This window comes from Lacerta agilis, chromosome 8 (assembly GCF_009819535.1).
Source record: "Lacerta agilis isolate rLacAgi1 chromosome 8, rLacAgi1.pri, whole genome shotgun sequence".
Classification (NCBI taxonomy): Eukaryota; Metazoa; Chordata; class Lepidosauria; order Squamata; family Lacertidae; genus Lacerta; species Lacerta agilis.
In genome coordinates, this window is record NC_046319.1 from 49,823,382 (window position 1) to 49,850,294 (window position 26,913).

Below are 26,913 nucleotides of genomic sequence, written 5' to 3' on the forward strand. Positions count from 1 at the left end.
TAATTTAAATTACTTTCCCCAGGGTGAGAGTTGACAGCAAGGTGAGCCAATAAGATGGCACATTTTGAGGTTCCTGGACAAATGAGGACAGAGGAGCAATGACCTACTTTGGTGCTTTAATTGGTCTAGCAACCCACCCAAGTGGTGTCTCATTGGCTTACTGCACTGCCATTCTTGTCCTATGAGAAATCCACTAAATGAAATGGTAGGCAGCTCATAGGAGCCTCAACTGCTACTGCAGCATTGTACTGTGGTACCTCCAGTTGCAGACGGGATCCGTTCAGGAGGCCTGGCCATATCCCGAAAAGTCCGCAAACGGAGGTGCCCTTCTGCACACACGTGCGGCACGATTGAGTGCTTCTTTGTGCGGCTCGCAGATCGCTTCTGTGCATGCGCGCACACCGAAACCCAGAAGTATACACTTCCGGGTTTGCCGCATTTGCAACCTGAAGATTACGTATCCAGAAGGATACCTAACCCAAAGTACCACTGTATTCCTAGCATGCACTGCTACTCACCACCACTTGCTCCTGCCTTGCCACTTGGTATACTTTGAGCTCTGGGCCTTTCCCAATCTGAAACGGACATTTCTTTACTAACCACTTCCCCATGAGGTGTATTCAGCATGGGCTGAAACTGTGCCCCATCCACTTAGTCCCTAATCTTCCCCACATTTGGCAAGGAAGGCTTTTGCTCATACAGTCAAAGACTCCCTAGCCACATGGAGGGTTCTGCTTTCATTTAAGCAGACATGAACAAAAGCCCCCTGCAGACCTTCTATACTTGGGGGGGGGGAGCAGGGATGGAGCAGTTTCGGTGATATTCACCAGGGCATGAGGGGAGATGCTTGCAGGCACACCCCTGCCTCCCATCCAAGGATGTACATTTGTGTGTTCAGGTAAAAATTTCACGCTGAAAGAAACCTCACTTCTAATCTCTCTTTATGTATTTAAGCCAGTGAAGAAAAAGAAGATAAAACGAGAAGTTAAGATTCTGGAGAACCTGCGAGGTGGAACAAACATCATTAAACTGATTGACACTGTCAAGGATCCAGTGGTAGGTCCTAGTATGTGTCAGGAGCACTGGAATAATTGGGGTTATCTTCAGAAGTGGGTCATACAGGAAGCTTAGCTCCTCAGACAAGTTTTACAGTTCAAGTGTGTGTTTACTGCAGGTGGAACAGGTCTCATGTTGGGATTTTTATTGTTTAGGCATCTGCATAGTTTAAAAACCACGTCAGTTTCTGTTTTTAACAATAAGCTCTTTAAATGACCCTTTGAGCTCTTTGGATAGATTGGAGGGGGTGTTATTTCTGTGTCTTGGGGTCAGAGAGCATTATCCAGAAGAATCTTGGAATAATCAAGAAAGCAGGTTACAGGAAAGGTGTGGTTATATCATACATATTCTCTCTTGCAGTCAAAGACTCCAGCTCTAGTGTTTGAATACATCAATAATACAGATTTCAAGGTGAGTCTTTCTTCCTTTCTATACATAATGGATTTTCCAGAAAGCCTTGGGACAGGAAATGTTGAGTCTATTGAAACACACAAAATTTATTCTTGTGGAAGAATGAATTGTGCAGTCTTATGGGCACTTTGTAAGAAACTAACTGCAATCAGCAAGCAGTCTCTCTGTGTGGTTTTTGTGGTCCATGTTCAAAGGGAGTGGTGCAATACTGTAGAAGTTTACTGCATTTCCTTGATACTCTGTCTCAATATAGCAACTGTTGCCCTGCAGCATGTAATTCCATGCTAATCTCCCTGCTATGATACTCTGTTTACTGTAGTCTTGTTGATGAGGAAAGGGGGCCCTGATTTTTACAGTGGAGAAAAGCTGGATATGAGAGTAGAGTTGGGAGGAAATGTCCAGCTTTGTTGAGCATCAGGGGGAAATTTGAGGCTAGGTTCTACAAAAGTGACAGTCTCTACTTGAATCACAGTGGGACCAGGTTACTGGCATTTAAAATCACAAAGATTATGCCATTTTAAAGCTATGTTTTTTGGTGTTGGTTTTTTTTTATTTTTTAAGGAAAGCAGTCAGTAAATTGGAAGCATTTGGTTTGCCTCATCCATGGGTGATAGCCTAAATATCTAGGTCTCAAAATGTGATGATAGAATTCGACAGTGAACTTGTAGAAACATGGCAGGATTTTAAAGGGACCAAAGAATCAAAGGAAAAGTTACACACAAAATTGGACTTTTGGAGGAGAGTTGGAATCTGAAGCAGCGAATGGTTAAAAATAAGATAGAGATAGTGAGCGTTTCAGAAACTCAATGAAACTGAGAATCTGTGGAAGATGTTGTTGTTCATTTCATTTCTATACCACTTTATATTTTTAATAAAAAGTTTTCAAAGCAGTTTACAACCCAGATTAAAACATCAGATAAAACAATCCAGAACAAAACATTACAGAAAGATGTTAATCATAAAATATACATTCAAAGTAGCATAATTAAGAGGGCTCTAAAATAGTATCTTAAAAAATTCAAAATAAAGCATTACAAAGAATGTCAACTACAGAATGCTCATGCATTTAACACAACAATGCCAGAAGCAGAGACAGGCACACTTTCTCTGAGGTGGAGACCTGGAGTTCCTTGCCTAACTGGCAGTGTGCTGATGTGGCTGAGCTGTGCCGATTCCAATTCTTAGTCCAAACCTAGGTGTAGCTAATAAATATTTGTTTGCTAAGTGTACAAGGTGAGGGTTCAGAATCCTCTTATGTCATCATACTGCCCTCTGGATGTTGGGGAGTCCAACTCACGTCAGCCCCAGCAGCCAGTGTTTTTCATTTAATTTCACTTTTAATTTGTATACTGACTTTCTATATTGCTATGATGGCTTACAGCAGGCACCCCCAAAATTGGCCCTCCAGAGGTTTTGGGACTACAATTCCCATCATCCCTGACCACTGGTCCTGTTAGCTAGGAATGATGGGAGTTGTAGTCCCAAAACATCTGGAGGGCCGAGTTTGGGGATGTATGGTTTACAGGCTGAAGAAATAACAAAATACATAGCAAAGGTCACATATCTTTTAACAATCTGATCCAATACAAAAAAATCATAATAAAAAGTATGGCTTTAAAATAAACAACTTAAACCAAATAAAGTAACATTCAGTAATCCATTAGCATATAATAGTGCACAATAAAATTAACCATCAGAATATCAGCAAACAATAATTAAACAGAAATTCTCTGTTAACAATAAATCATCACTAAAATATAATAAAAATAACAGTAAGCCACAATGCATAAAATATAACACATAAAAACAATGTACAAGGATCGAATTGAGCAACAAAGCCACGTAACTTACAAAAATAAATAAATAACCCCACCACCAAAAAACCCCCACCTCTTCTCTCTTCCCAGACATGGCCTGGGAGAGGCTATTGCTCAGTTGGACTTGATTGAAGGGGGGGGGGCAAGGCTCTTTTGCCCTTCTTCATACTTTCTCCCTGAAGAAGCTGGTAAAGAAGCTGGTAGCATGCTGAGTTGATCCATGGGGTGGGGCATTTGCCTGCAGGACTGAACCCTGCCCATCAGCTGGCATCACCCAGTGACACCAGCTTGTTGGACAAGTGGGTGTGGTTTGGAGGAAATGGAGAGGTGGGACAAAATAGGCCCAGGGGGGCAGAGATTCCCTTTCCTTGCTCTGACGCTTGCCAGGATCCTTTAATGCTTCTCTGAGGTTTGTCTGTCTTCCGCTTCAGAGATCTTGCAGTTCTGTCTCTTGACCTGCCCTTGAGTGTAAAAGAGGTTCTACAGAGTGTGGAACACAGTGAGGGGGCACTGCAAGGTGGGGGCGGAGATGTAAGAATGACAGGAAAAGCACAACACTGATTTTTGCAATTTTCTGTTTTCAAATTGATTTCAGCAACTGTACCAGATCCTGACAGACTTTGATATCCGGTTTTATATGTATGAATTGCTCAAGGTGAGTATTCATGGGAAATTGGAAATGTCACCCTTGGTTTGAATTTTGTCAAGTGGGGTTGTGTACAATGAATACCTGCAGGATTTTTTATTATTATTTGGGAAGGGGAAGAGGAGCACTGCTCCCATACTTGAACACCTTTTTTGTGGGCAACATTATGTCTTGGTCACAGCTCCAGAATACCTCCAAAGCCCTCTGGGACTTCTTGGGCCCTGATTACATTTTGGAATAGTTTAAAGGTGTGATGTGTCTCTGTGGATATGCAGAAAATTCATTCCCATTCCTAAACCTGCTTCTTTCTCTGTAGAGAAGGAAAGGCAAGTCAGAGGAAGTTAAGAAATCAGTCAGTCACACAGCAAGAGACAACCTTGGAAAACAGAGCATACATTTGGCTCTTAGTTATTCTTCAGAGGTCCTCAGTAGTCAGTGGATTTTGCTTTCTGACTTTTTGGTCCATGTGCACTGAAAATGACTCCCAAGTTCGTCTCTGCTAGTTTCTGCTTTACCTTCTACCATCATATCATTGCTTTTATGGCTCTCAAATGTAAAGCAGTGTCTAAATAAATTTTGCTGTTTCAAAGTGTTAGAACAACTTGCAGCTTGGTTGAATTAGATTGAAATGGCCCCTTATAATTTCTGGAATTCATAGGCTTTATTCATGCAGGAGCAGATTTATCTTTGTAGGATTTATTTACAGAAGAGATTAAAGAGAGAAAATAGAAGTTGGGAGAGAAAGAAACAAAATGGTAGAGTTGATTTGAGCAGAAAGGCTACAAGCAAGTGCTGGCTAGATTGCTAGACGAACAGTGCCCTCATGTGGTTTAAAATAACACATGCATTAACTAGAAGCTCAGAAGAAGGAAATGTCTTTGCTTGTTTCCAACATGAAGGACAGACAAATTTTTCTTGTAAAGCCACAGGTGCTGGTGACATGCTGGAAACAGGCACCACCTTTGCCCTGGCCTTGACATATTTTTGAACCCAACTGGGATGAACAGCAGAGGGCAAAGCAGCTGCCACCAAAAGTGCAGTAGCCTGGAGAGAAAGAGTGAGTCCTGGGCCATCTTGTTCTTGCTGTGCAACTAGGCAGTACTGCAGCTTTTAACTTCGAAAGGGGTTTCTAACGAGAGACCCACATCACGGCCCCATGTAAAAACATGAATATCCTTTTTTCAAAGCCTTGGCAGGCTTGGCTATCTCTGTTAAGATTCCAGGAGGAAAGGTCGCTTGCCCTATTTGATGGGCTTGGTTCTTTCTAAGATCTGTGCTTAGATTTAGGCTTTTGGGAGGACTAACAAAACTCTTGGATAACTTCTTCTACACGGCAGTGTGGCATCCTTGCTGGGGAGAGAAACTGGCACATAGCACAGATATATTCAGCTGCTATAATTTCATCAGTGGAAAGGTTTAATTTTCCTTGTGTGTCTTTTTTAATGTTTTAATTTAGGTTTGGCATAAGTAACGAGAGTACATTCAGTATCTATTTTCAAATCGTAAAGTCTTTCATACAGGTCAATTACAGTCAATTAAAGACATTTTTGTTGTTCATTTTCCTTGTGTTGGGTGTTAACATCTGCATGTCTCTGGCAGGCCTTGGATTACTGTCACAGCATGGGAATCATGCATAGAGATGTCAAACCTCATAACGTCATGATAGACCACCAACAGAAAAAGGTAAAGGCACAGAAAGGCATCAGAAGAAGGACCCTTGTGCTTAGCTATGGCTGAGTTCTTGCTGCTGAGTTGGGTCTCTGCCCTATTCCCCAGTCTGGTGTCTTGCAGGGAGGCCTCCATCACCAGATGCTTTAAAGATCTATCAGAATTCATGGTTTAAGCTGCTGGTGGGGGTGACGCAATTTTTTTAAAATGATTACCTCCCCAGTTTTGCCTGTGTCTTGATTCTTAGCCATCCCCTCTTTTGAAAATGTGGGTGTAAATAAGATCTTTTACTATATAGTCTAAAGGAATATTATCACTGGCTTTGGCTTCTGTTTAGCTTTTTTTGTTCATTTCCTATTTTACTTAGCCAAAGCAACTTACATAATAAAACGATTGCTTATAAAATCACAAACTAAAAAATAATTACAGCAACAGTATAACAACTGTTTTTATTTAAGAGCAACAGACAAAAGCAAATTCATAAAAGCAGTACATCAGATGTTAAAAGATAGCTGGAATGAAAAAAAAATCACAAGCCATTTAAAAATAGACAGCAGGAGCATGGCAGATCTCCAGTGGGAGGCTGTTACATAATCTAGGTGCAATTACTGGGAAACCCCCATCTCTTGTACCCACCTGCCTAGCTACACAGAGCTGTGTAGGGAAGGAACACAGAGAAGGGTTTCTGATACCAATCTTAAAGGCCAGGTGAATGCATATGAAAGTAGGTGGTTTCTGAGACAATCTGCTTAGCCTTTTGGGAGCTCAGTTTGACTAGGTGGCTGAAGGGGAATAGGGAGAAGCCCTTTTTCTCTTCAGCCTCCATAACCAACCCCTGATTTTCACACACACTCAGTGAACAGCCGGGCTTTCTTTGGGCCCCTGCATTTCCTCTCCATGCCTTCCTGACTATTTCCTCCTGCACTCTCATGGTCACCTCTGATGCTGCATGAAAACCAGGCAGCCTTGGATTCCTCCAGCCCGCCTGCTGCACAAATATCTAACACAGTCAACTTTTGCACTCCTCACTTTGCTCTCTGATAGTGGGGAATGGATTGAGAAAACACCTTTGTTTGGCACTTTCTGTGCATCAGATAATCTTGACAGCAATGCCCCTGCACCTTTGCAGGGTTCGTGAGCATGAGGCAGGAAGCCTGGCTTGTGCTTCGGAGCACCAATTGTATCCTCTGCAAGAGATTCTTGCCCTTGCAGCTGTCCTTGTGCATTAATGTTGACTGGGGCCTCCTTCCGGCTTAGCTGTGCTCTTCCACAGGTGCTTGCAGCTGGTCCCTGTTTTCTGGCAGTCAGTTCACTTTCCTTTTAGGAGTCTGGTGACTTATGATTAGTAAATGAGTCATCCAGCAATACACAATCTGACCAGTACAGCAGAGCTAATTTTACAGAGTCCAGCAGATGATAGGAGCTGAGCACCATCCTGGCTAGCAGCTGTGCAAGCGCCATTTGACCAAAGTGTTGAGCAGGCTCCCTGGCTGACTGACTGCCTTGTATGTTCATAGTTGCGGCTCATAGACTGGGGCTTGGCAGAATTCTACCATCCAGCTCAGGAATACAACGTCCGTGTGGCCTCGAGGTACTTCAAAGGGCCAGAGCTCCTCGTGGACTACCAAGTAAGATTTTGTTCCCTAGTCTGAAGTGCTGGTGAGTGCCAGTGCTACTACCCCCTTCACCTCCTCAGGGGGAGGGGTCAGCAAAGATCAGTGGAGAGGAATTCTCAGTGGCTGCATCCATTCTGGAACTCAATGGGCTCTTCGAATCTGAGCCTGGGAATGTGAAAAAGACCCATTGTCCCTTCCTCTTTCTTGTTAATATGCCTCAGCATAAACAGTAAGATGGGATACAGGCTTGGAGGCCTAATTCCTGCTTTTGACCTCACCCATGTACTTCCTGATACGATTTTTGTTCTCAGTTAGGATTATCTTTTCACCTAGTTCATTGCTAAGTGACACAGGAGGCCAGAGTGCTTGAAAGGAGGTGACAGAATCATGGCAGAGGCTCTCCCCTTCTCACAACTATGCATTGGGGATGAATGACTGTCAAAGGTGTCTTCAGGGCTGATGATGTAGGACTCTGTGGGCAGGAAGCAAAAAGAGTCAGGTTTAATAGTCAGTGGGGGGAAATGTTACAGGGCAGAGAGATTCATTTCAGCAGATTCTTACTTAGAACAGAAGTGCTTTGTGTCTCTTCAGCCTCATTAATGGGCAGCCCATGCACATGGAGGGAGGATTGCTCTGCAGATAGAGCTTCCTTCCTGAACTTCAAAACAGATAATTGATTACAGGATAGAAGTAAGAAAGAGAAAACCACAACATTAAACAATTAGTTGGAGGTATGTGGCACTGAAACAGAACAAGTAATAGGAAATGACTAGACTGGGCATTTCTTGATTGCTGACAATATACTTTTGATCAAGTGAATCTGAACATTTCTTGGGAACAGATGGTGTTAACTACTTTAGACAGGACCAGTTCTCTGCAGTCCAGAAATAAAAGTAAGGGTACTCAGCATTTTGGCTTGCACTAAATATTAATTTTAAAGCAGTTGCCTTTCAAATATTGGTACCATACTCTTGTATAATGTTCAAGGCTAATATATAACTTTTAAGTAACTCTGTTTTCAAAATCCAGGTTGCAGTTGCTCTTCTAGAGGTAGACATGTCTGCAGAAACCTGAATACCCAACCTGCCCCTCTTTCATTTCTTTTTCTGCTCTTTTCCTCCTTTTCTCCTCCCTCCCCCACCCCAGATGTACGACTATAGCTTAGACATGTGGAGCTTAGGCTGTATGCTGGCCAGCATGATCTTCCGAAAAGAACCTTTCTTCCATGGTCAAGACAACTATGACCAGGTGAGAAATTATGGCATAGAACAACTTGCAAAAGGAAGCTAGTTGTTGAACATGCCCCTCTCTCTTTCCACAGCTATCATGGCATGGATCAGGATATCTAGTCTTTGGTGGCAAAAGGATGTCCCTGTTTGTAAGATGTTCTTAAGGTTTCTCAAATTAGAAGTGCTTATTTTGAAAGCTTATGCTAAACCTTGCATTTCTACCTTGAGGCTGGCTGCACCATTGGGAGGCCAAAGCACTAAGTTTTTAGGGTGGCTGGGGGGGGGTGCTTCTTCACTTGTTGATGCCTGGTTGCAGTGTTTACCTTTTCCCACTGCACAGGTGGCCAGGGAGACACCTGCAGCCAGTCTTCACTGTCATGTAGGACCGGACTATTGGCAGCTGTCCCAGAGTGGACGCAACAAAATGTGTGCAGAAGCCCTATTTTAGAGTCACTCTTGTTTGGGCAATTAATAGAATCCCAAGAGTTGCATCTTCAAGCTTCATGGCTGTAAACTACCCTTGTGATTATTCAAATAGGAAAGGGTCAGAGGAGACCTTCCTTGCTTGTTTATTCTTCATTTGGTAAAACTCCATCGTTGTCCCTTTTTTGCTGGCACTAAAGTATGATAAGACTAGGACGAAAGTCATTGGCATTGGGAGATGATTCTGTAGCCAACCTGTGACCATGTGAAGGATTCTTATTAGTACAGCACAATTCTGAAGCAGAGGGCAAGGGGTTCCCTTGAGCTGACATTGGGCCTCTGCTAGCTTCCTGTGCTGTAGGTTTGGAGTTCGCACCAAGGCCTGTTCTCTAGTGTTTCAGTGTGTGTTACCAATTTTAAATTCACTAATATTTTGAGAATGCCAATAACCATGTCAGAATAAACTTTAAAATATAAAAATAGTTTCCATCAACGAGGCTGAGTTCAAGAGGAGAAAAATGCAAATATAATGTGGAAACACATGAGTGCAATAACTAGAAACACGAAACATCTTAACCAGAACTACTCTACGTTGATCAGCATTCAGCAAATAAGAATTCAAATTTACCCTTTGAGCTGTCAAAAATAAAATACCTCTATCCAGCCACATATGTATGGCGCAAACTCATATAATTTTATTCTAATCATTCAAATAAAAGGTGTTCAAGGCCCATTCAGTGTGTTTTAACCTGGGGAATCTGACTCTTGCCTTAATTATTCTTACAGGTCCTATATTTTATCGTGCTTTGGCCTTTTAACATGCGAAATTTGTGGAAATAAACTCCACAGATTTTGCATATAAAATGTAAAACCACAGTAACTGCTCAAAATAAGCTGGAACTTGTTTGAGAACCATCTCACCATGATCTTCAGTACCCTCAAGTAACTTGTCTGAAAGGTTTTTAAAAGTTCCAGCTTTTACATCTAATTTCCTGCTTAAACAACATTGTGCCCTTGATGTTGCAGGACTCAAGTGGATGTAGACTTGGTCCTCCTCCTGGCATAGCTCAAACACCCCTTCCATCCACAGCTGTTAAAGCAGTCTTCTGTTGCTAGCCCAAAATGTCTGGAGGGCACCAGGTTGCCGTAGCCCGGCTAAAAGTATTATTGTACAAGTGGGTGACTTTGAAAGGATGGCAGCTGACATGGGACACAGAAAGCTGCCTTTTCTTGGTCTGTCTACCCCAAGTCTTGTCTGCTCTGACTAGCATTAGCTCTCCAGGACAATTCTATGAGTCTTAAATCTTTGCCTGGCCTGTTGCCTGAGATCCTTTTCAGTGGTCATGGCAGGGATAGAAGCTGGGGCCTTGTCCATTCCAAGCATGTGCTGAGCTGCAGCCTGTCCACATTCCCCCTTTGGGTGGAAATAGCTTATTTTAACTAGCAAGACGACTTTGGTGATATGTCTGAGACAGCGAGAGAAGATACAAAATGGAGACACTCCTCCTGCATGCCAAAGTCGTGTGCTGTCTAAAGCCTGCTTGCACAGCTGGTTCATTTAGCCACGAGGTGCCCCTTGCCTCTGCCCAGCTCCTGCCCATTGCCCTTGCATTGGCAGCTCTTGAGCTAGCTTTGTCCCGGTGGAGCTGCAGAGCGGGTGTGGTTTGGCTTGCTCTCCTCTTTCCAGTTCAACACATCTATTCTTTCATTTCAGTTGGTTCGCATTGCAAAGGTTCTGGGTACAGATGAATTATATGGTTATCTGAAGAAGTACCACATAGAACTGGACCCCCACTTCAATGATATCTTGGGACAGTAAGTTTATGGTGGCGTGTTTGTTTCCTGGTGGTGCCCGGGGTGGGGACACTAAGCATGACGTATAGGGCCTTTTCTTCTTCCCTACTGGAGATGGATTTTTCATGGTATTTTTGGTATTTTGGTAGCTTGCTTTTTAAAAAAAGGAAAAGGGGGGATGGAACCTTCACAAAACAGATTTAAAACAGACCCTGCAGGTACATTTACTTGATTGGGTTGCTGATAATGGGAAGTGAAAGCCACTGAGGGGCCAAAATGTCCCCGTGTCAATTATACAAAATGCAATGTAGCTTCTTTCTGAGTTCCTCCATTGGATCTCTTCATTTGGAAATCTTCAGGCTTCTCTACTTTGCTTATAGGCATTCACGGAAACGTTGGGAGAACTTTATCCATAGTGAAAATAGACACCTGGTCAGTCCCGAAGTCTTGGATCTTCTGGACAAACTTCTACGATATGACCATCAACAGAGGTTGACAGCCAAAGAAGCTATGGAGCACCCCTATTTCTGTGAGTATTTTGGTGGAGCAGGAGAACTGTTCAGTTAGGCACTTGTTTATATAAAAGCTATTTGCTATTGCAAAAATGTTTGATTACATGAGGAAGGGGGAATAATTCTAGAAAACCTTGCATATAATATTCTGCTGAAGTAGGAAAATTTTCTTGGAATTTAAGGAGGTAGCCTCAATTTTGGAAAATAGAGAATATTTTAAAAGGACTCAGTGTAAATGCATTCTGAAATGTTTGTATCTCTCAAAATGAAAAAATTCTAGGATTTCAAGTCATGCTGGGCCCCAGTAACTGCTCCCCTTTTTCTCTTGCAGATCCAGTTGTGAAGGAGCAGGCCCAGCCCAGCTCCGACAGCCCCGTGCTCTCCAGTGGCCTCACAGCAGCACGATGAAGTTTGGGGGAACGACGGGTAATTCCAGAGGTTTACAAATACAAACACACCCTTCAGTCACCCAGGGAAGGGATGAACTAAACCCCTGTATGCTCTGCAGCAAGCCTCGTCTTGAAGGGGGTTAGGGCTTAGCCTCCCTCTCTCTCCAGCACTTACGGCTACCCAAACTTTCTCTCTGTGTTACTGATCCAAACAGTTGTGCGAGATTTACTTGGATAAGCGGCTGTACCCCCACGGTCTGCACGACTGGCTCTGGGTTGATTCTGCAGTTTTGTACTCTACCTTTCCCAGCCTACCATTTTCTCTGTTCTTCCGTTGGGCAACATTTCAATTTCTCCCCTCCCACACACACTGGAATGTAGCATATGCACCCCATAGAGGCAAGCTCCTGTGGGGTCAGATTCTACTTAAGTCCTAAGCAAATTAAAGCCTGTAAGTGGTGTGTTTCACCTCTGCTCTCTCCAGGTCTCACCCTGGCCCTCATTTTCCTGTTTTTCAACCAGCAAGTCTTGGAAATGGTTTTGAGTCGGTCAAAAGTACATTCAAAGCAGGTAGCCATTGGGGAGAATCCTACTTCCTCCCCCTTCCATTCCCTCTGGGAAGTGCCTGCCTTAGTTGGAGGAAAGGTCATTCTTTGAGACAGAAGGAGAGCTTCCTCTGGCGAGGCATGTTGTTATCGCTAGAAAAGGCAACCTGGTCATTCCCATCACTGTGCAAAATTCAGAATTGTGTTGATTACAGCTGCTTTGACTATGTGAAAGAGTCAAAGAGGAAGTGTTTGGGCAAGGAGACCAGTGGGGAATTTTGGAAGCCAGACACGGAGGGGCTGTTCAGAATTGGTGTGCAACAATCTGCCAAGGGTTCAGATCCCTATAAGCATTTTTACGTGCCCAGCCCAGTGTTGGAATTGTTGGGGTAGAATCCTCTGCTTTGGGGGAATGGTGTATAAGATGCTCCTTTTGTTTTTCCATTGGGTCTTGTCATGAGCCCCATAGTACAACCCCACCTTTTGGGGGGATTATATTGTGTGATTCTGGTGACTTCATATACCTAAATCCACACAAAAAAATGGTCGCCATGCAGAAATGCAGATTTTTTTCCCTTTCTGTTACATTGTCAAATATTTAATTTTAAGTAAGAAGGTTAGATTGTTTCTATTTGAAGCATCTGTTTACATTCCACATCCCCATAACGACATGTTAGCATTGATATCAGGTCAGATCCATTTGTACAATTCACTGGAACCAATAAATCTCTCTGTGTACAAACTTGTGTTGTCCTCCGTCTAGTCTCTGGGAATTCCTTGGAAGGAAAGATCTGATTTGGGGGCTGAGGTACAATTTTGGGGGCATAGGAGGAAAGCCCTCTTGTTAATCTCTACCCTTAAAGCTCAGTAGCTTGAGTAGAGCCTTGGATGTGGAAGACCTGTGTTCAGGTCCCAACTCACTGGCTGGCTTTGAGTGGAGGGTTTGCTCTCTGCTTTGCACCCCAGTTTTGATGTCCCTCTTAGACCTTTTATTTCTGATCACTTTGTTGACCACTTTCAGACGATGTTTTTGCCTAGCAGAATCTTAAGATGGTGGACTCTTCCTTGTGACTTCTAATCACTCTTCCACTAACCATTGCTCACTTCTATTTCACCCATACATCTTTTCTCACCTCTCTGTCCTTTTGGGGGGAAATAAAGTTTTGTTGTAATTCTGCAATTACCGGTAGTTCTTTGAATAGCGAGCTCGGGCTAAATATCAATAAGTAAGTGCATGGATTATTATTATTTTAATATTCAGAACAGAGCACTCTTTACTTCAATCCAAAGTGTTTAAGAAAGCAGGTCAGCACCTCCGCCTTCTATTATCTTAGTTTGAATTTGTCTACGTGGTTTTCATGGCCCTCAATTTACTCTTGCTTTACTTTTAAGAAAAGCCATTGTTCAAAATGCACACAAGATGTAAGACATTCTTGCATAATTAAATGTTGGATTGAATGTAGAATTTGGGAGTAGGAAGGCATACTGCCGGTCCCTGCAGCTATGTGTAGCTGAGTTCTGTCAAAGTATCATCAAAACTTACTGAAAGATAGAATCATTTTTATTGAAGAACCTGATGCGTCTTCTCAGTTCTTTGATCCAAAGGCTTCCAACATGAATACAAAATTGCCTCTGCCTTTGACAAATGGGGGTAAGGATCCACCCCACTGCCCCTTGGAGACTGTGATGGAGTCTTTTTGCACAATGTGGTGGTACTATAGTAGTAGTAGTGGTAATAATAGTAGTAGTAGTAGTAATTAATAATAGAGTAGCACTTTCATACATATATGAAGCTTTTTAAACATTAACTTGTAACCCTAAACAACAACTTTGTAAGGTAGGTAAGTATTATCCTCATATTGCAGGGTTGAGGCTGATGAAGAGTGGCCTCCCTAAGGCCACTGTTGGAGGTGAGGTTTGAATTGGGGTTGCCTGATTTTGTAGCAGAATCTATTAGCTGCTTGGCGGCCTCCCGGACACTGGCATGGGCTTGGGAACTGATGGCCCAGAACGAGCATGTTAGGGAGTGATGTGCTTGGCAAGCATTTCTCATTTCAAACCTGGTCTGTGGCATTTCTTAATGTTGTGAGTTCAGGCATGCATATCCCAGGAGTGGTGTGGCTACGAGGACCTTTGCTTCCGATTATGGAAGTTTGTGTGCATGCTTGTTACCCCTGCTGTGGCAGCCAGCCATTTTTGGACAAGCATGCCACTTGAGTGCACTTATGGTATGTACTTCCCCTAGTCTGCTGAGCCAGGGAACAAGAATAAGCAAAAGTAGAACTCTGCTGGATAAGGTCAGTGGCACATCTAGGCCAGCATCCTGCTCTCACAGTGGTCAACCAGATGCCTGTGGGAAGCCTGCAAGCAGGGAATGAGTACAACAGTACTCTTCCCTCCTGTAGTTTGTAGCAATGGCATTCTGCAACCAGTTGCATAACACAGGAATGTAGGAAACTACCTTATACAGAGTCAGAACAATTGTCCACCTTGCTTGGTGTTGTCTATGCTAAGTGGAGGCATATCCATTAGCGTGAAGGGGCACTGCTTCAGCAACCTCAATCTGCTGTAGTCATTGGCTCTGGCTCCACTTATTATTGCTGGTCTCCCTACCTTGCACCCTAACCGTCCCAAAGAGCATCAGCCACCACAGTGGCTCTCCAGGGTTTCACATTTGACGTCTTCCCCAGAGCTACCTGTAGGTGCTGGATATTGAACATGGGGCCTTGGTCCTGCAAAGCAGATTCTCTACCACCAAGCTACACCCCTCCCCTAAATGAGCTGCATTTGTATAACTACTCTTCTGCATATTTCTGGTTTTGCTGGGTCATGAGGTGGGGCAGGAGCTCTCCCGGGTTAGAGTTCCAAGCAACTGAATGCTGTGTCTTTCATATCTGCTTGGCTTTGGCAGAATCTGAGCATATACATATATATATATAGCCCTGTCTTCAGCCTGTGGCTGGAGGACGTAACAAGTGGGAATGGAAAATCCAGCAGAAGGAGAGATGCATTTAGGCATGCTCTGTGCTGGGGGAAGGGATTTGTGTCAAAGAGAAGTCTTCATCGCTTCATAGCCTTCAATCTCGAATCTTCAGAAACAAAGATGGTGGAGGTGCTTTCTGCTCTAACATGGATACAGTGGTGGAATGCTAATCTGAACATTTATTTTCCTCTGACATTTTCCTTTCTTTTGCTTGCTGTTCCTCAAGGCCGTGGGGTGGGGTGGGATTATTAGTGGCTTATTTTGTTCTTGTTCTATTATGTGTTTTGTATGTTTATCTTGTATTTTTATGCTGTGAACTGCCCGGAGATCTACAGATGAAGGGTGGTATACAAATTTAATAAGTAATAATAAGAGTCATCTCATATTCAGGCTCATGACTATACCATGTCAGTGCCTTGGCACAGTTCTTGGAGAGGCATAGTTGATTCTCATATTGGGAGCTCATGTAAAGACGTGTTGGCTCCACAGTGTTGAAGCCTGCCATTGGAATGCAGCGGTGTTGGACCCAACAGGCCTTTCGCCATAGATGTAAACAGTTGCCTCTGGCTCTTGTTCCTTGTGCTAACCATTCTGGCTACGCAGTGCCTCCAAGCTCCAGCTTTGCGTTTGATGCTTGCTTCCCATCTCTTCCCTAGGTCTGTCTGGTGCTGTTCTCCCAATTTTCCATAAGCAGAACAAGAACCAAATCAAACGTTTTAATCTGCTTGTGTACAGAGATGGTGGTGTGCAGCTTCCAGATGTCGTCATCCGAGTGGCAGGTTACGGGAGCAAGGACTGCGGCAGTAGCGGCAGCTGATGGGATCGAACAGCATATAAAAACACAAACCTTAACTTCTGTCTTTGACTTCCTGTTGACCTCTTCCTGACCAAGAAAGCATGGGAAATGTGAAGGGTATGCAAAACGGCTGTTGGCTCAGGTGACCTCCCTGAACCCAGCCCAGTGTATGGTGTTCTGACCACCTGGCTCCTGTTTTGAGGGCTGGGGGAGGAGGGTGGGCCTGTGGCATGATGGACAGTTCTATATTAAGATAATTATATATTATTGAATAAAAGTTTTAAAAGTAAATGTATGGAGAGTCGTACAGATGAAAGAAGGCATGCAGTGAGGCCTCTGCTTTGGAACAGGACAAATACCATATGAGGCGGTGGGGGAATGTCTCTTTGTATAGGTCCACAGGACCTGCCACTAGACAGAAACAATTTTTATTAAGTAAAGTTGAGAAAGAGCAATGAAGTTTCCTATGAATTCCTCCCATGCGATAATCATTTAGAGTCAAGGCCCCCTCTCCCTAGAATTCATCCCTGGTCTCTTCCCCAACCCCTAATGCATGGGTAGGCAAACTAAGGTCCAGGGGCCGAATCCGGCCCAATTGCCTTCTAAATCCAGCCCATGGACGGTCCGGGAATCAGCCTGTTTTTACATGAGCAGAATGTGTGCTTTTATTTAAGATGCATCTCTGGGTTATTTGTGGGGCATAGGAATTTGTTCATTTCCCCCCCTTCAAAATACAGTCCAGCCCCCCACAAGGTTTGAGGGACAGTGGACTGGCCCCCTGCTGAAAAAGTTTGCTGACCCCTGCAACAAACCAATCAATATGTAAAACAATTCATGGGATTCAGATACTCTCATAGTTGATTTCCAAAGCAGGTGGTCAAAAAATAAGTGAAAGAAGGAAGAGGGAGAGATGTCCTCCTGCTCATAGTCACTATCCCTGAAAATCAGAAACTGCTTCACAAATTTGCTCATGAGTGTCTTTGCATCAATCACTCATTTAAAAAAAAATTAAAATGTAGCCTCTTTCCTTTGATTCCCTTGACATCTTATGGCTGAGCTATGCATGATGCCTGGCAATCCATGGCTGACCTGTTTGGGGAGTTTGTGCAGATTCAAGTGGAGAGGACCCCCAAAGAGCTGTAAATTGCATGCAGCGATGCTGCTGCTGCTGCTGCTGCTGCTGTGCAAGAGGCTGCTTTCCTTCCATTGGGTGGGTTGGTTGGAAGAATATAGGGCACCTGGAAAGCAGGGAAGCAGTCCTTGAGCACAAAAAGGGAAGAGCAAAATGCTCCCTCTTCCAGTGCCACATGCTGGACACTTTCACTATTTCTATGTTTCCCCACAACAAGCACACACACACACCAGAAGATCATCCATGATCAGTCTCCTGGATTATGTAATTTGCCTCTCACAGATTGATGTCTGAGCATTCGGGGAGCCATTGGCTATCTCTAGCAACAAAGACACGACTAAACAACAACAACAAGCAACAAAGAATGCCAAGCAGGCAGCCTAGAGGGTAAAGCAGTGCCTGGACAATAGGAGAGAGAACAGTTTTGGAGGGCTGCTTCCCCTGTTTGTGAATGGTTGGAATACCCTTATTATGAAGGAGCTCTTCTTGCTCAGTACTAGAACTCAACCTGATACTGGAATATTGTACTAAGTCGCTTCTGAGGTCTGGAACACATGCTGCAGTGCCTTGTTTTTAACTTGAAGGCAATTATTTAAATGGGGCGGGGATCCAACTGGATACTGTTTTACCTCAGTAAAGAGTGCATTACTGCCTCCTTTAACACAGATAGCAGCATTTCACCCTCTCTGTTGTCCAGACACTCCTGTTGACAGACCTGCTTGTGTGTCTATCCACACAAATTAAATCTTGTACTTGTGTTCACTGAAATACAACTTTTGTGATCCTTATTGTGGTGACCCTGTGGTTTTTGCTGTATGTCACTACAAATTTAAAAATTTAAAAATGCTTGGCAAGAGCTACAAATGTCACTATAACTAAAATCAGGTAGGTAGCCATGTTGGTCTGATGCAGTTGAAATATATAAAAAAATAAAAAATTGTCCAGTAGCACCTTAGAGACCAACTAAATTTGTTCTTGGTATAAGCTTTCGTGTGCATGGACACTTTTTCAAATACACTGAACTAAAATGTTTATTTGCACATAATGGTGGACGGTAAGTAAAATAGCTTTATGGCTTGAAATGTCAGTACTGTACAGAAACATAAAAGAACATGATGATGATGATGATAACGTTATTTTATTTTTTAAATTAAATTTCTATACCGCCCTTCATCTGAAGATGACAGCAGTTTACGCTGATTTGCGTGGGAAGTTCCTTAAAGATAGAGTAAGCCTGCAAGCTTCTTTTGACTGTTGCAGGTGAGAACATGGCAGCTGATAGGGTGCCCTCAGCCAAAATCCAATTGCCACCCTGGGTTCTAACATTTCTAAGAACAGAGACAGCTTTCCATTTGGAATAACTGCGGCAAGTGTTTCCCATAAGAGTGCTGACTAATCGAACGGAAACAACAAACCTGTCTTGAGAGGCAGGGAGATGGGTGGGGTGAGGAAGAGGCAAGCATAAGGAATCTAGCTATGTTTGAAGAAATCTTGCTACTGCCAGCATCCATGGAACAGTGGACTTGAAACAGCAGCTGTTGGTGATATATAGCTATTGTGACTAGTGGTCACTGATGGTCTGCTCCTTCTGCATGCATTTTTCTAATTTCCTTTTCAAGCTATCCAAGCCAGTGATTACAAATTAAAGGCTAATTCATGGAGGAGGCTGTTGGCCCATGATGGCTTCCTATGGGGCAGCTTTGAACTGCTTAAAAGTTTAAAATAAGCAAATCATATTTTGCAGGAAGAGTGCAGCTCTGCACACGGAAGTATGCCCCACTGAGTTCAACGAGGGGATTATTGAAGGTAGCGGTGTTGCTGCATAAACTGGGTTATGCAATGAAATTCTCTGAGGTTGTTTTGGGGGTCAGCTCTCAAGGGAAGTGAGTTGGAAGTTGGAGGAAGGCAAACAAGCAAAAGAGACAAAGGGAGTTTCAGAGCTACCCTAGAAACTACTGAATGGTCCTCTCTGCACGTTTCCGATCTACGGAGTAAGCGGACGCGGTGAGGTACTTCTCTCGTCCCGCCCCGTTGCCCAGGCAACGCGCACGAGCTGCGCGACAACACACGGCGCCTAGAGAGCGAGAAAGGACGACAACTAGTCCCGTCCAGAAAGTAGTCCGTCCCTTAACGACGGTGGGCGTGGCTTCGGCGCGATGTCCGGTTGGCCCTTTGAGCCTCACTTTAGCTGGCCGGCGGAGCGCTCTTCCAGTCGCGCGGGGACGAAGTGCACAGTGAGAGGGAGCTTGTATCCTTCCGCATAGGACTCACTGAGAACAGCGAGAGACGCGTGCGGCGGGGCTGCGGCGGCGGCTGTGGAGGGAGCCCAACGCCCTCTCATCCGCCCGGCGGAGCGAGCCCTCCCTACCCGCGACGCGGCGGCGGCGGCGGGATGTTCAAGAACACGTTCCAGAGCGGCTTCCTGTCCGTGCTCTACAGCATCGGGAGCAAACCGCTGCAGATCTGGGACAAGAAGGTGGCGGAGGGAGCTGGTCCTGGCCTATCTGGCCTGGGGGGCGTTTCTGCGAGAGGGTTTCTAGTCCTCATGGCTGCCAGGGGGTTGGCCTTCAAGGGTTGGCCTTCAAGAGCTCTCTTCAGGGCTTGTGGCGCCGCCAGGGAGAACCCCGGAGCCAGCCAGCCTCGCTTCCTCCCTCAGGCTTCGCATGCTCAAAGGAAGCCCGAGCCAGGTCTGGGGAACCTCCGGACTCTTTTGGACTACAACTCCCGTCGGCCCCAGCGTCGTATTACTGTATTTTCTTGGGGCTGAGGGGAGAACAATCTGGAGGACACCTGTTTGGGGAGGGATCCTCTTAGGGGTTCCCTCCTCGTCTGTTGCCCCATTTCTTTGGAAACCCCTCACTGTCCCTTGCCCCCCCCCCGACATCTTGGGGTGGTCTAGCAGTGCTTCATGCCTGGTGGTCCCATTTCCAATTGACCAGAAGCAGAAAGCTTCATTTTCCCTTCCTATTACGGCTGAAAAGAACCCTTTTGGATCAGACCAAATAGCTTTGCAGCCTATTTCCCTCAGTGGCTAAGCAGATTACTCTCTAGGCCATAACTTCCCCAACTAGGTGCCCTCCATATGTTTTGGATGCCAGTTTCCATCAGGCCTCATCAATGTGGCCAGTGGTAATGGATGGTTGGAGTTGTACCACATAATGTAGTGATGGTCCCTGACTTGGGCAGCTTTAAAAAAGGATTAAGCTGAATTCATGATGAATTAGTCTAGCAATGACTACTAGCTGCAGTAGTTGTATACTGCCTCCACTATAATACCAGTTGCTAGGAACTGCAAGCAGACAGAGTTCTGTTGTTTTTATGTCCTTCTGGGCTTTCCATGGGAATATGGTTTGCCATTGTGAGAACAGGATGAAGCCTGCACTTCCAATTCAGAAGTGTGTCTTACTGGTAGGGCTTTCAGATGCTACTTGAAGCAAGAAAGTCATCTGCTTAATTGAGTGATGTCCTATTTCATTCTCACCTTCTAGGTGCGGAATGGCCACATCAAAAGAATTACGGATAATGATATTCAGTCATTGGTGTTGGAGATTGAAGGGACCAATGTCAGGTAAAGAGGAACCACTGTCTATGCTTTCCTAATGTCCCATTGAGAATTAGACATTGAAAAGCATTGTGGGATTGATTCCCAGCTCCAGTTTCCTCACAGAGATTAGGAGCTTTCTCTGATGAGAAGCCTTCAAAACCATGCCGGTGTATAGTGACTATGGAAACAGCTCCTTGCTCCCATCCAACGAGTCTGGGATTGGAGGAGCCCATTGTGGCAATTTATCTGTTATGCTTTGAATGGGCTAGCTGCATGTGGCCCTCAGACCAGAAAGGATTAGTTTCCCATGTGGCAGGAGCTTTCCCTACAGCTGCTGGGATGGAGAACCTTTCTCAGCCTAAGAGCTGCATTCCATGGTGGGTAAACTTCCAGGGGCTGCTAGAGGTAAACCTGGGCATACCAACAGAGGTGACTCTTAGTAGAGCCAGATACTTTCCAGCCATGCAAAATTTAAGAGTTTCTACACAAGCTTTTCTCAGTTTTCAATCCAGGCAGGGAAGAGGTATTGTTGCAGATCATATAATGCATAGGATGCATTCCTGACTGGAAAAGGCGCTTGAGGAGGGTGCAGAGCAGGTTCAGTGAGGGTTTGTGACCTGGAGAGAGTCCCAAGGGTTGCATGAGAAGGTTGGAGGACCGCATCTGGTCCCTGGGACTGAGTTTCCCCAATCCTGCTCCATAGGGAGGCAGAAATATTAGTATATAAGCTTTTAGAGAATCCTGAAATGCTTGCAGAAATATTTCAAACAAATGGGTTCTGCTGATGCGGATCCTGCACCTGAATTTTGAAGCCTTGGGAGATGAGATGCTCTCAGAAGGCCTGCTTCTCCTGCAAGTCATGTGGTCTTGCTCATTCTGTTTCTCTCCCTCACAGTACCACATACATCACGTGTCCTGCTGACCCAAAGAAGACACTGGGGATCAAATTACCCTTCCTGGTGATGATAATCAAGAACCTGAAGAAATACTTCACCTTTGAAGTACAGGTTAGTTCATGGAGCTAACACAGCAGGTCCAGAACATGACAGCATTAGTGGGCAAAGTCATTGGGCTTCCCATCTAAAGTCATGAGATGGTTGTTCCTATTGTATAAAAGGTGACTTGCTACTCAGTCTCTGAGATCCATCTGTTACTTCAACCCTCGGTTCAGCCTTACTGGCAGAGTTCCTCTCCAGCACTTCAGTCAGGTCCTTGCCTAGCCTGACACTGTTTATTCTGCAGGCCCCTCCCTCCAGGGGAGCTGAAGGCAGGCTGCCTAGTCTTGTCAGTAAGCTTAGGGGATTGCAGGCTTGACATCTGCAGCCCTCCCTTTCCAACACTGGTGTGTCTTTCTGTGTTAGGTGTTAGATGATAAAAATGTACGCCGACGGTTCCGTGCCAGCAATTACCAGAGCACCACCCGCGTCAAGCCTTTCATCTGCACCATGCCTATGCGCCTGGACGATGGCTGGAACCAGATCCAGTTCAACCTCTCTGACTTCACTCGACGAGCGTACGGTACCAACTACATTGAAACCCTGAGAGTCCAGGTAAGGAGCTGTGTGTTCTGACAGCTGTGACACTTGCATTTCAGTTGCTGATTTGAGTGGTTGCCCTTGTGAAGAAGGAGCCATTGTGGGTCCCTGCTTCAGTCTCTCCATAGCTAGTGGGGGCAACTGCTAGGGTCTTTAGTTAACATGGAGGAGATCAGCATTCAGAGTTAACACTGGAAATTCTAGGCCCACAAGTGTCAATCAGCAGGTTTGACTGTTTTCTTTTATCCCTGGGCCTGATCTCTCTTTGGAGGTTGTTCTGAAACACATGCATTGTATATATGTATGTTAGTATTTATATATAAAATTTATTACCTGTCATAAAACCCCAATCTGAGACTGTACCAAAATGACTTACTAGCTGATTCTGTTTATAGCGAAATGGGATAGCATTCGGGGGGGGGGGGCTGGTAGCTCTCAGGCTGCTTTGAAATGACTGCTGCTGAAACACCCTTCTTGGACATGCTTGACTTTTCAGATCCACGCAAACTGTCGCATCCGCAGAATTTATTTCTCTGACAGACTCTACTCTGAGGATGAGCTTCCTGCTGAGTTCAAGCTTTATATCCCAGTCCAGAACAAGGCCAAGGTGAGCAGCTGCTGGAGGATGGGGGGGGGGCAGGAGTTTTCACTCTCAGAAAGCGCTTGTTAAGCTTGTTGTGGGAGCAGAGATGGTTGGAGTGGAGTACTGGATTTGGAGGGCACGAATGCATCCTTATCTTCCACCCTCCTCAAGCCAAGTCTGACAGGTTGGCTGCTGACTCATCAAATGACCCACTTTTGCCCACACAATTTGAAATCAAATAGCGTGGGCAAAGGCACAGCCTTTAAAGTGCTGACTTTCAGCTGACCTTGTGAAGTCAATGTGCATAGAAAGCCTAGAAAGCCCCAACAACCAGCTGATTGCCTGAGTTGCAAAGCCATGGGGGGAACAGTTCTTTGCATGCAGCTTTGCAGCTGCTGCCAATTCATCTGATTGGTGCTACATCTTTACCTGGCCCTTCCCTGAAGTCCTATCTCTGTAGGAAACATGGACATGGCTTGGTCAAAATGGCCAAGAAGAACTCAGCTAAGAGAGCCTTATGCGTGGACTGCCAGTTCAGCTGTGTTCTAGCAGGGGGCCTTGGACAAATCTTTTGTCTCTTGTCTCATGCACATGCACACACAGGCAGAGAGCCTGTGGTGAGAGATATTGCTGCAATAAGAGAGATTGAATACCCTTTGAATGAATGTGAACTTTTGAATAACTTTGTCTTTCTCTGCATCTTTCCCCCTGTAGCAATGATGTCACATTGGGAAACCCACTGAGACACTGTGAAGAGAGGTGGAAGACTTTTTTTAAATTAAAATTTAATGTTGATTTACATAGGGTAACTTTATTTAATAAAAGTTGGTATCTAAAATGCTGAGACACAGGACAACTAACCATGTCATTGTTTTGTGTGAGCGAGATGATGCACGATCAAGCTTGCACTTTAAAATCAACCCCAGAGCAAACTTGAGTTATGGGGCTTGATCCTGAGTGCATGCAGACAACTCCGTTGGAGCAGTTCTGAGATCCTTGTGCTCCCTTCGGATGCCAGTGGTTTTTCTTCTTTGCTGTTCATATCTTTTTTTCATGTATGCTCCAAATACGTGTGGACTCCTCCCCTTCTGGAAGCTGCTATTAAATATTTGATTTTCTTTGTAAGGTTGTTCTTGGTTACTGCATGCTGAGGGAGGCCTTATGCATCACAGGCTCCCCTGCAGGTGAATTGATTTCCCTGTGCTATTGTGCCTGGCCTGCCTGGTCCCCTTCATTGTCAAGTGTCAATGTGTGTCTCTTGCTTGTGTGCCAAGGAGATAAGGAGGGATGGTGGCCAAAGTTCTGAACTGTCAGATCTGATTTCTTGGGCATGAACCTCTGTAGAATCCCCTTCCTCTTTCCTGGTCACGTGGTGTGCAAATTCACAGTGCAGAGCACGCAGCTGATGAAGGGAACTGGGAGCATGTACCCCCCTTGAAAAACAAAATTCTGCCTTGGTGCTTTTAATGACTTCTGTAAAGTGGGCAGGGGAATGGCTGCATCTGAAGCTTCTCTTGGAAAGGCGAAAGCAGAAAGCCTGAGTATAGAAAGATTTGACAAGGGACTAGGCTGGCTGCCTTTCCTTGCTGGTGGCATCAGTCCAAGGAAGGGGCTGTGAAATCCTGGCAAAGTGGCCTCCTGCGGGGGGGGGGGCGCTTTCCAGAAGCCTCAGCCTTAACTCCCCTTGCTTCACCAGGTCCAAGGGTGGGTTACAGCAATTGACAATTCAGTATTAAAGCAATTCATGCACATTTCAGTCACAGTAGTACGGTGGGTCCTCCAAACACACCTCTGGTATCAAAAGAGGTGTGTTTTCATAATTTCTTGAGACTATAGTGAAGGTGCCAGGCTCATCTCTGTGGGGAGGGAACTCCATAATTTTGTTGAACTCCCATCAGCCTCAGTAGGCATGGCCAATAATGAGGGAGAATGGGTATTGCAGCTGTGGAACATCTGGAGGACGACAGGCTGTGTACCCCTTTCTCTAAGTAGGGTGGGGAGAGATTCACATTGCACCCAAGAAGTACCTCTGCTAGACTTTTGCCCTTTTGGAGTTTCAAACTTAAGCAGAGGAGGTGCTCTCATGACTCCCCATCTGTCAAAATGCAAGTGTGGGCAGAGTTGCCACTCAGCTTGCCATGTGATGCCCTTTATCTTCCACTTCCTCCACTTAGCTTAAAATGAGTGACCTAAAATAACCAGAACTCTGAGCTGAAGGATTGTTGACAGTCTGTACTCAGTGAGCGCAGGTAGTCTTGCTGGCTGTCTTTCAGACCAAAAGCCAAGAGTGGGCAGGAGGCTAATACATTTGTTAGGATCAACCAAAACGTCACAAATTGCTTTAGAGATGGCCAGAATGTTTCCATTAACACATACACATCAGGAAGTTGTGCAGCAGTTACTGTAAGTCCTGTAACACTAAATTGTGTACCTGTCTGATGATGTGGCTGGACCAGAATAGATTAGCTTGAAGAACAGCAACAGAAGCTCCCTGCCTTGGTTTCGTCCTAAGGAGAGCACCATGACTGCAGCAGTGCCTGCCAACAGGCCAGCAGCATGCATGTGGTGGTATTCCTTTTACTTCCAGCAGGTGTTGCTGTTGTGTTTCTAAACTCAGTAAGGTACACTGGTTAATGGAGGAGCAGTCCTGAAAGGTCAGAATCACGGGCAGTTTTAGGGCTTTGCGTTGTAAGCCTTGCCTTCTGTCAGACCTTGGGGTGTTGAAGGTACATGGACGAAGAGGTTTCTGCATTGACTGCTTGACTAGTGGTGACCTATGGAGCTCTTGTGGCTCACATGGATTTCCTCTAGCAAAAACTATGTCAATCCAGTAAAAAAAGAGCAGCTCACAGCTCCTGCAGTTAGTAAAAAATAGCCCTTTTATGTCTCTGAGTGACTCACAGCACTAGGGTGGGGAGGCTTGTAAGTACACAACCCTTGATTAGCTGAGAGTTTTAATGGTGTGGAAGTTGGGGGGGGGCATTGTGAGGGTCTTGCCCCCAGGTGAAGCAGCTGTGGACTTCCCTAGGTGGACAGATTTGACAAGTGACTGTCTTTGCTTTTATTCTGTGTCAAGTCCTAGATTGGTCTCTAAAGACTCCGGAGGGCAAGTCCTTTCAGTGCTGTGGAGGTTTTAATAGCTGAAAAGCTTCCACATGCTGATAATTTGAGGCGCCGTCCCTCCTCCAAAAGAACCAGGGCCTCCTGTTGCAATGCCAGACCCACCTTCAGTTGTCGCCAATCCCTGGAACAGAGTGTGGCAGTTTTCCTCTGCATTGCAGCATTGAGAACTTGGTTGTTCTATCTCCTGCCAATGTTCTGGATAATCCACTCAAGATAACTCCTTGCTGGAGATGCTGCCTCGTCACCATATTTGGAGAGGGAGCAATTTTCTCCCAGCCTACAGACACAAAGCACCTGCTCCTTTCTACCACAGTTCTTGCTCGGTTCTCTTCTTGGGGCCTGCTGGTTGTTGGGGTATACCTGCAGACTGCATGGGTCAATCTGGGCAAGTGGAAGGATCTCCCTGTCCCAACATTAAATCTGTCTGCAAGGCGTGAGCACTGTTTCTAAGGGGCCCCATTAGCCAGAACAAGTGGAGCAGATATGCCTGTGGATGCGCACAAGGCACCAATTGTCCTATCTGGTGTTGCAACTCTCACAGGGCAGCTCCATCTCAGCAGCTTCTCACTTCCTGGCCCCTCCCCACCCCCTTCACCCACTGGACATCAGCCAGCCACAGATGGCCAGCCAAGCTGGGATGCCCCTGCTCTCCTTTTGTCAGATTGCCCATGTCTTAAGAGGCAGACAGTGCCCGCTGGGTAAGGACTCTTTCATGTGCAAGAGAGAGAATAAAGGGGGTCTTTATTGCTCAGCGGCAATGCATGAGCACAAGGGTCTTCCCTTTTAAAGGCACTCTCTGATGTGGTGCTATTTTCTGCTATAGGCACCAGGCTTGCTTGGATGGCAGAGATCCTCTCCAAGCAGTGGGAAATGACAAAAGGCTGCAAGTGGAAAGAGGGAGCTGTGGGCAAGGAGCAGGATTCAACACCAGCCAGCAGGTGTTGGGTTTTGAATTCCCCCAAAGCCAGAGATCCCTCTTCAAATAAAACTATCATCTTGGAAGAATTTTGCTCCTAAGAAGGCAGCAGAGCCCTATGAAGGTGTCTGACTGTACTGGCCCCAGGAGTTACACACCAGACACTGGTTATCTGCCTGCAAAGCTATAGACTTA

General features: G+C 45.1%; 2 protein-coding genes across 3 annotated transcripts in view; both read left to right on the forward strand.

The window, feature by feature from the left end:
• CSNK2A2 (casein kinase 2 alpha 2) overlaps positions 1 to 16,176 on the forward strand; it is a 28,636-nt gene extending 12,460 nt beyond the window's left edge. For both annotated transcript variants that reach the window (XM_033157358.1, XM_033157357.1), the window contains 10 exons: positions 955 to 1,056; positions 1,417 to 1,467; positions 3,880 to 3,939; positions 5,530 to 5,613; positions 7,116 to 7,226; positions 8,361 to 8,462; positions 10,581 to 10,681; positions 11,041 to 11,189; positions 11,504 to 11,598; positions 15,746 to 16,176. In XM_033157358.1, the coding sequence (XP_033013249.1) occupies positions 3,922 to 3,939; positions 5,530 to 5,613; positions 7,116 to 7,226; positions 8,361 to 8,462; positions 10,581 to 10,681; positions 11,041 to 11,189; positions 11,504 to 11,580 (642 nt within the window). In that variant the 5' untranslated portion in view covers positions 955 to 1,056; positions 1,417 to 1,467; positions 3,880 to 3,921 and the 3' untranslated portion in view covers positions 11,581 to 11,598; positions 15,746 to 16,176. The remainder of the gene's footprint in view (positions 1 to 954; positions 1,057 to 1,416; positions 1,468 to 3,879; positions 3,940 to 5,529; positions 5,614 to 7,115; positions 7,227 to 8,360; positions 8,463 to 10,580; positions 10,682 to 11,040; positions 11,190 to 11,503; positions 11,599 to 15,745) is intronic.
• A 3,164-nt stretch (positions 16,177 to 19,340) lies between these two features.
• Positions 19,341 to 23,539, forward strand: CFAP20 (cilia and flagella associated protein 20). The gene is made up of 6 exons (XM_033157359.1): positions 19,341 to 19,493; positions 20,506 to 20,585; positions 21,457 to 21,568; positions 21,923 to 22,111; positions 22,593 to 22,703; positions 23,394 to 23,539. Exons 1-6 carry the CDS (start codon positions 19,410 to 19,412, stop codon positions 23,397 to 23,399), a joined length of 582 nt encoding a protein of 193 aa, XP_033013250.1. The 5' UTR covers positions 19,341 to 19,409; the 3' UTR covers positions 23,400 to 23,539.
• The last annotated feature ends 3,374 nt before the right edge of the window (positions 23,540 to 26,913 follow it).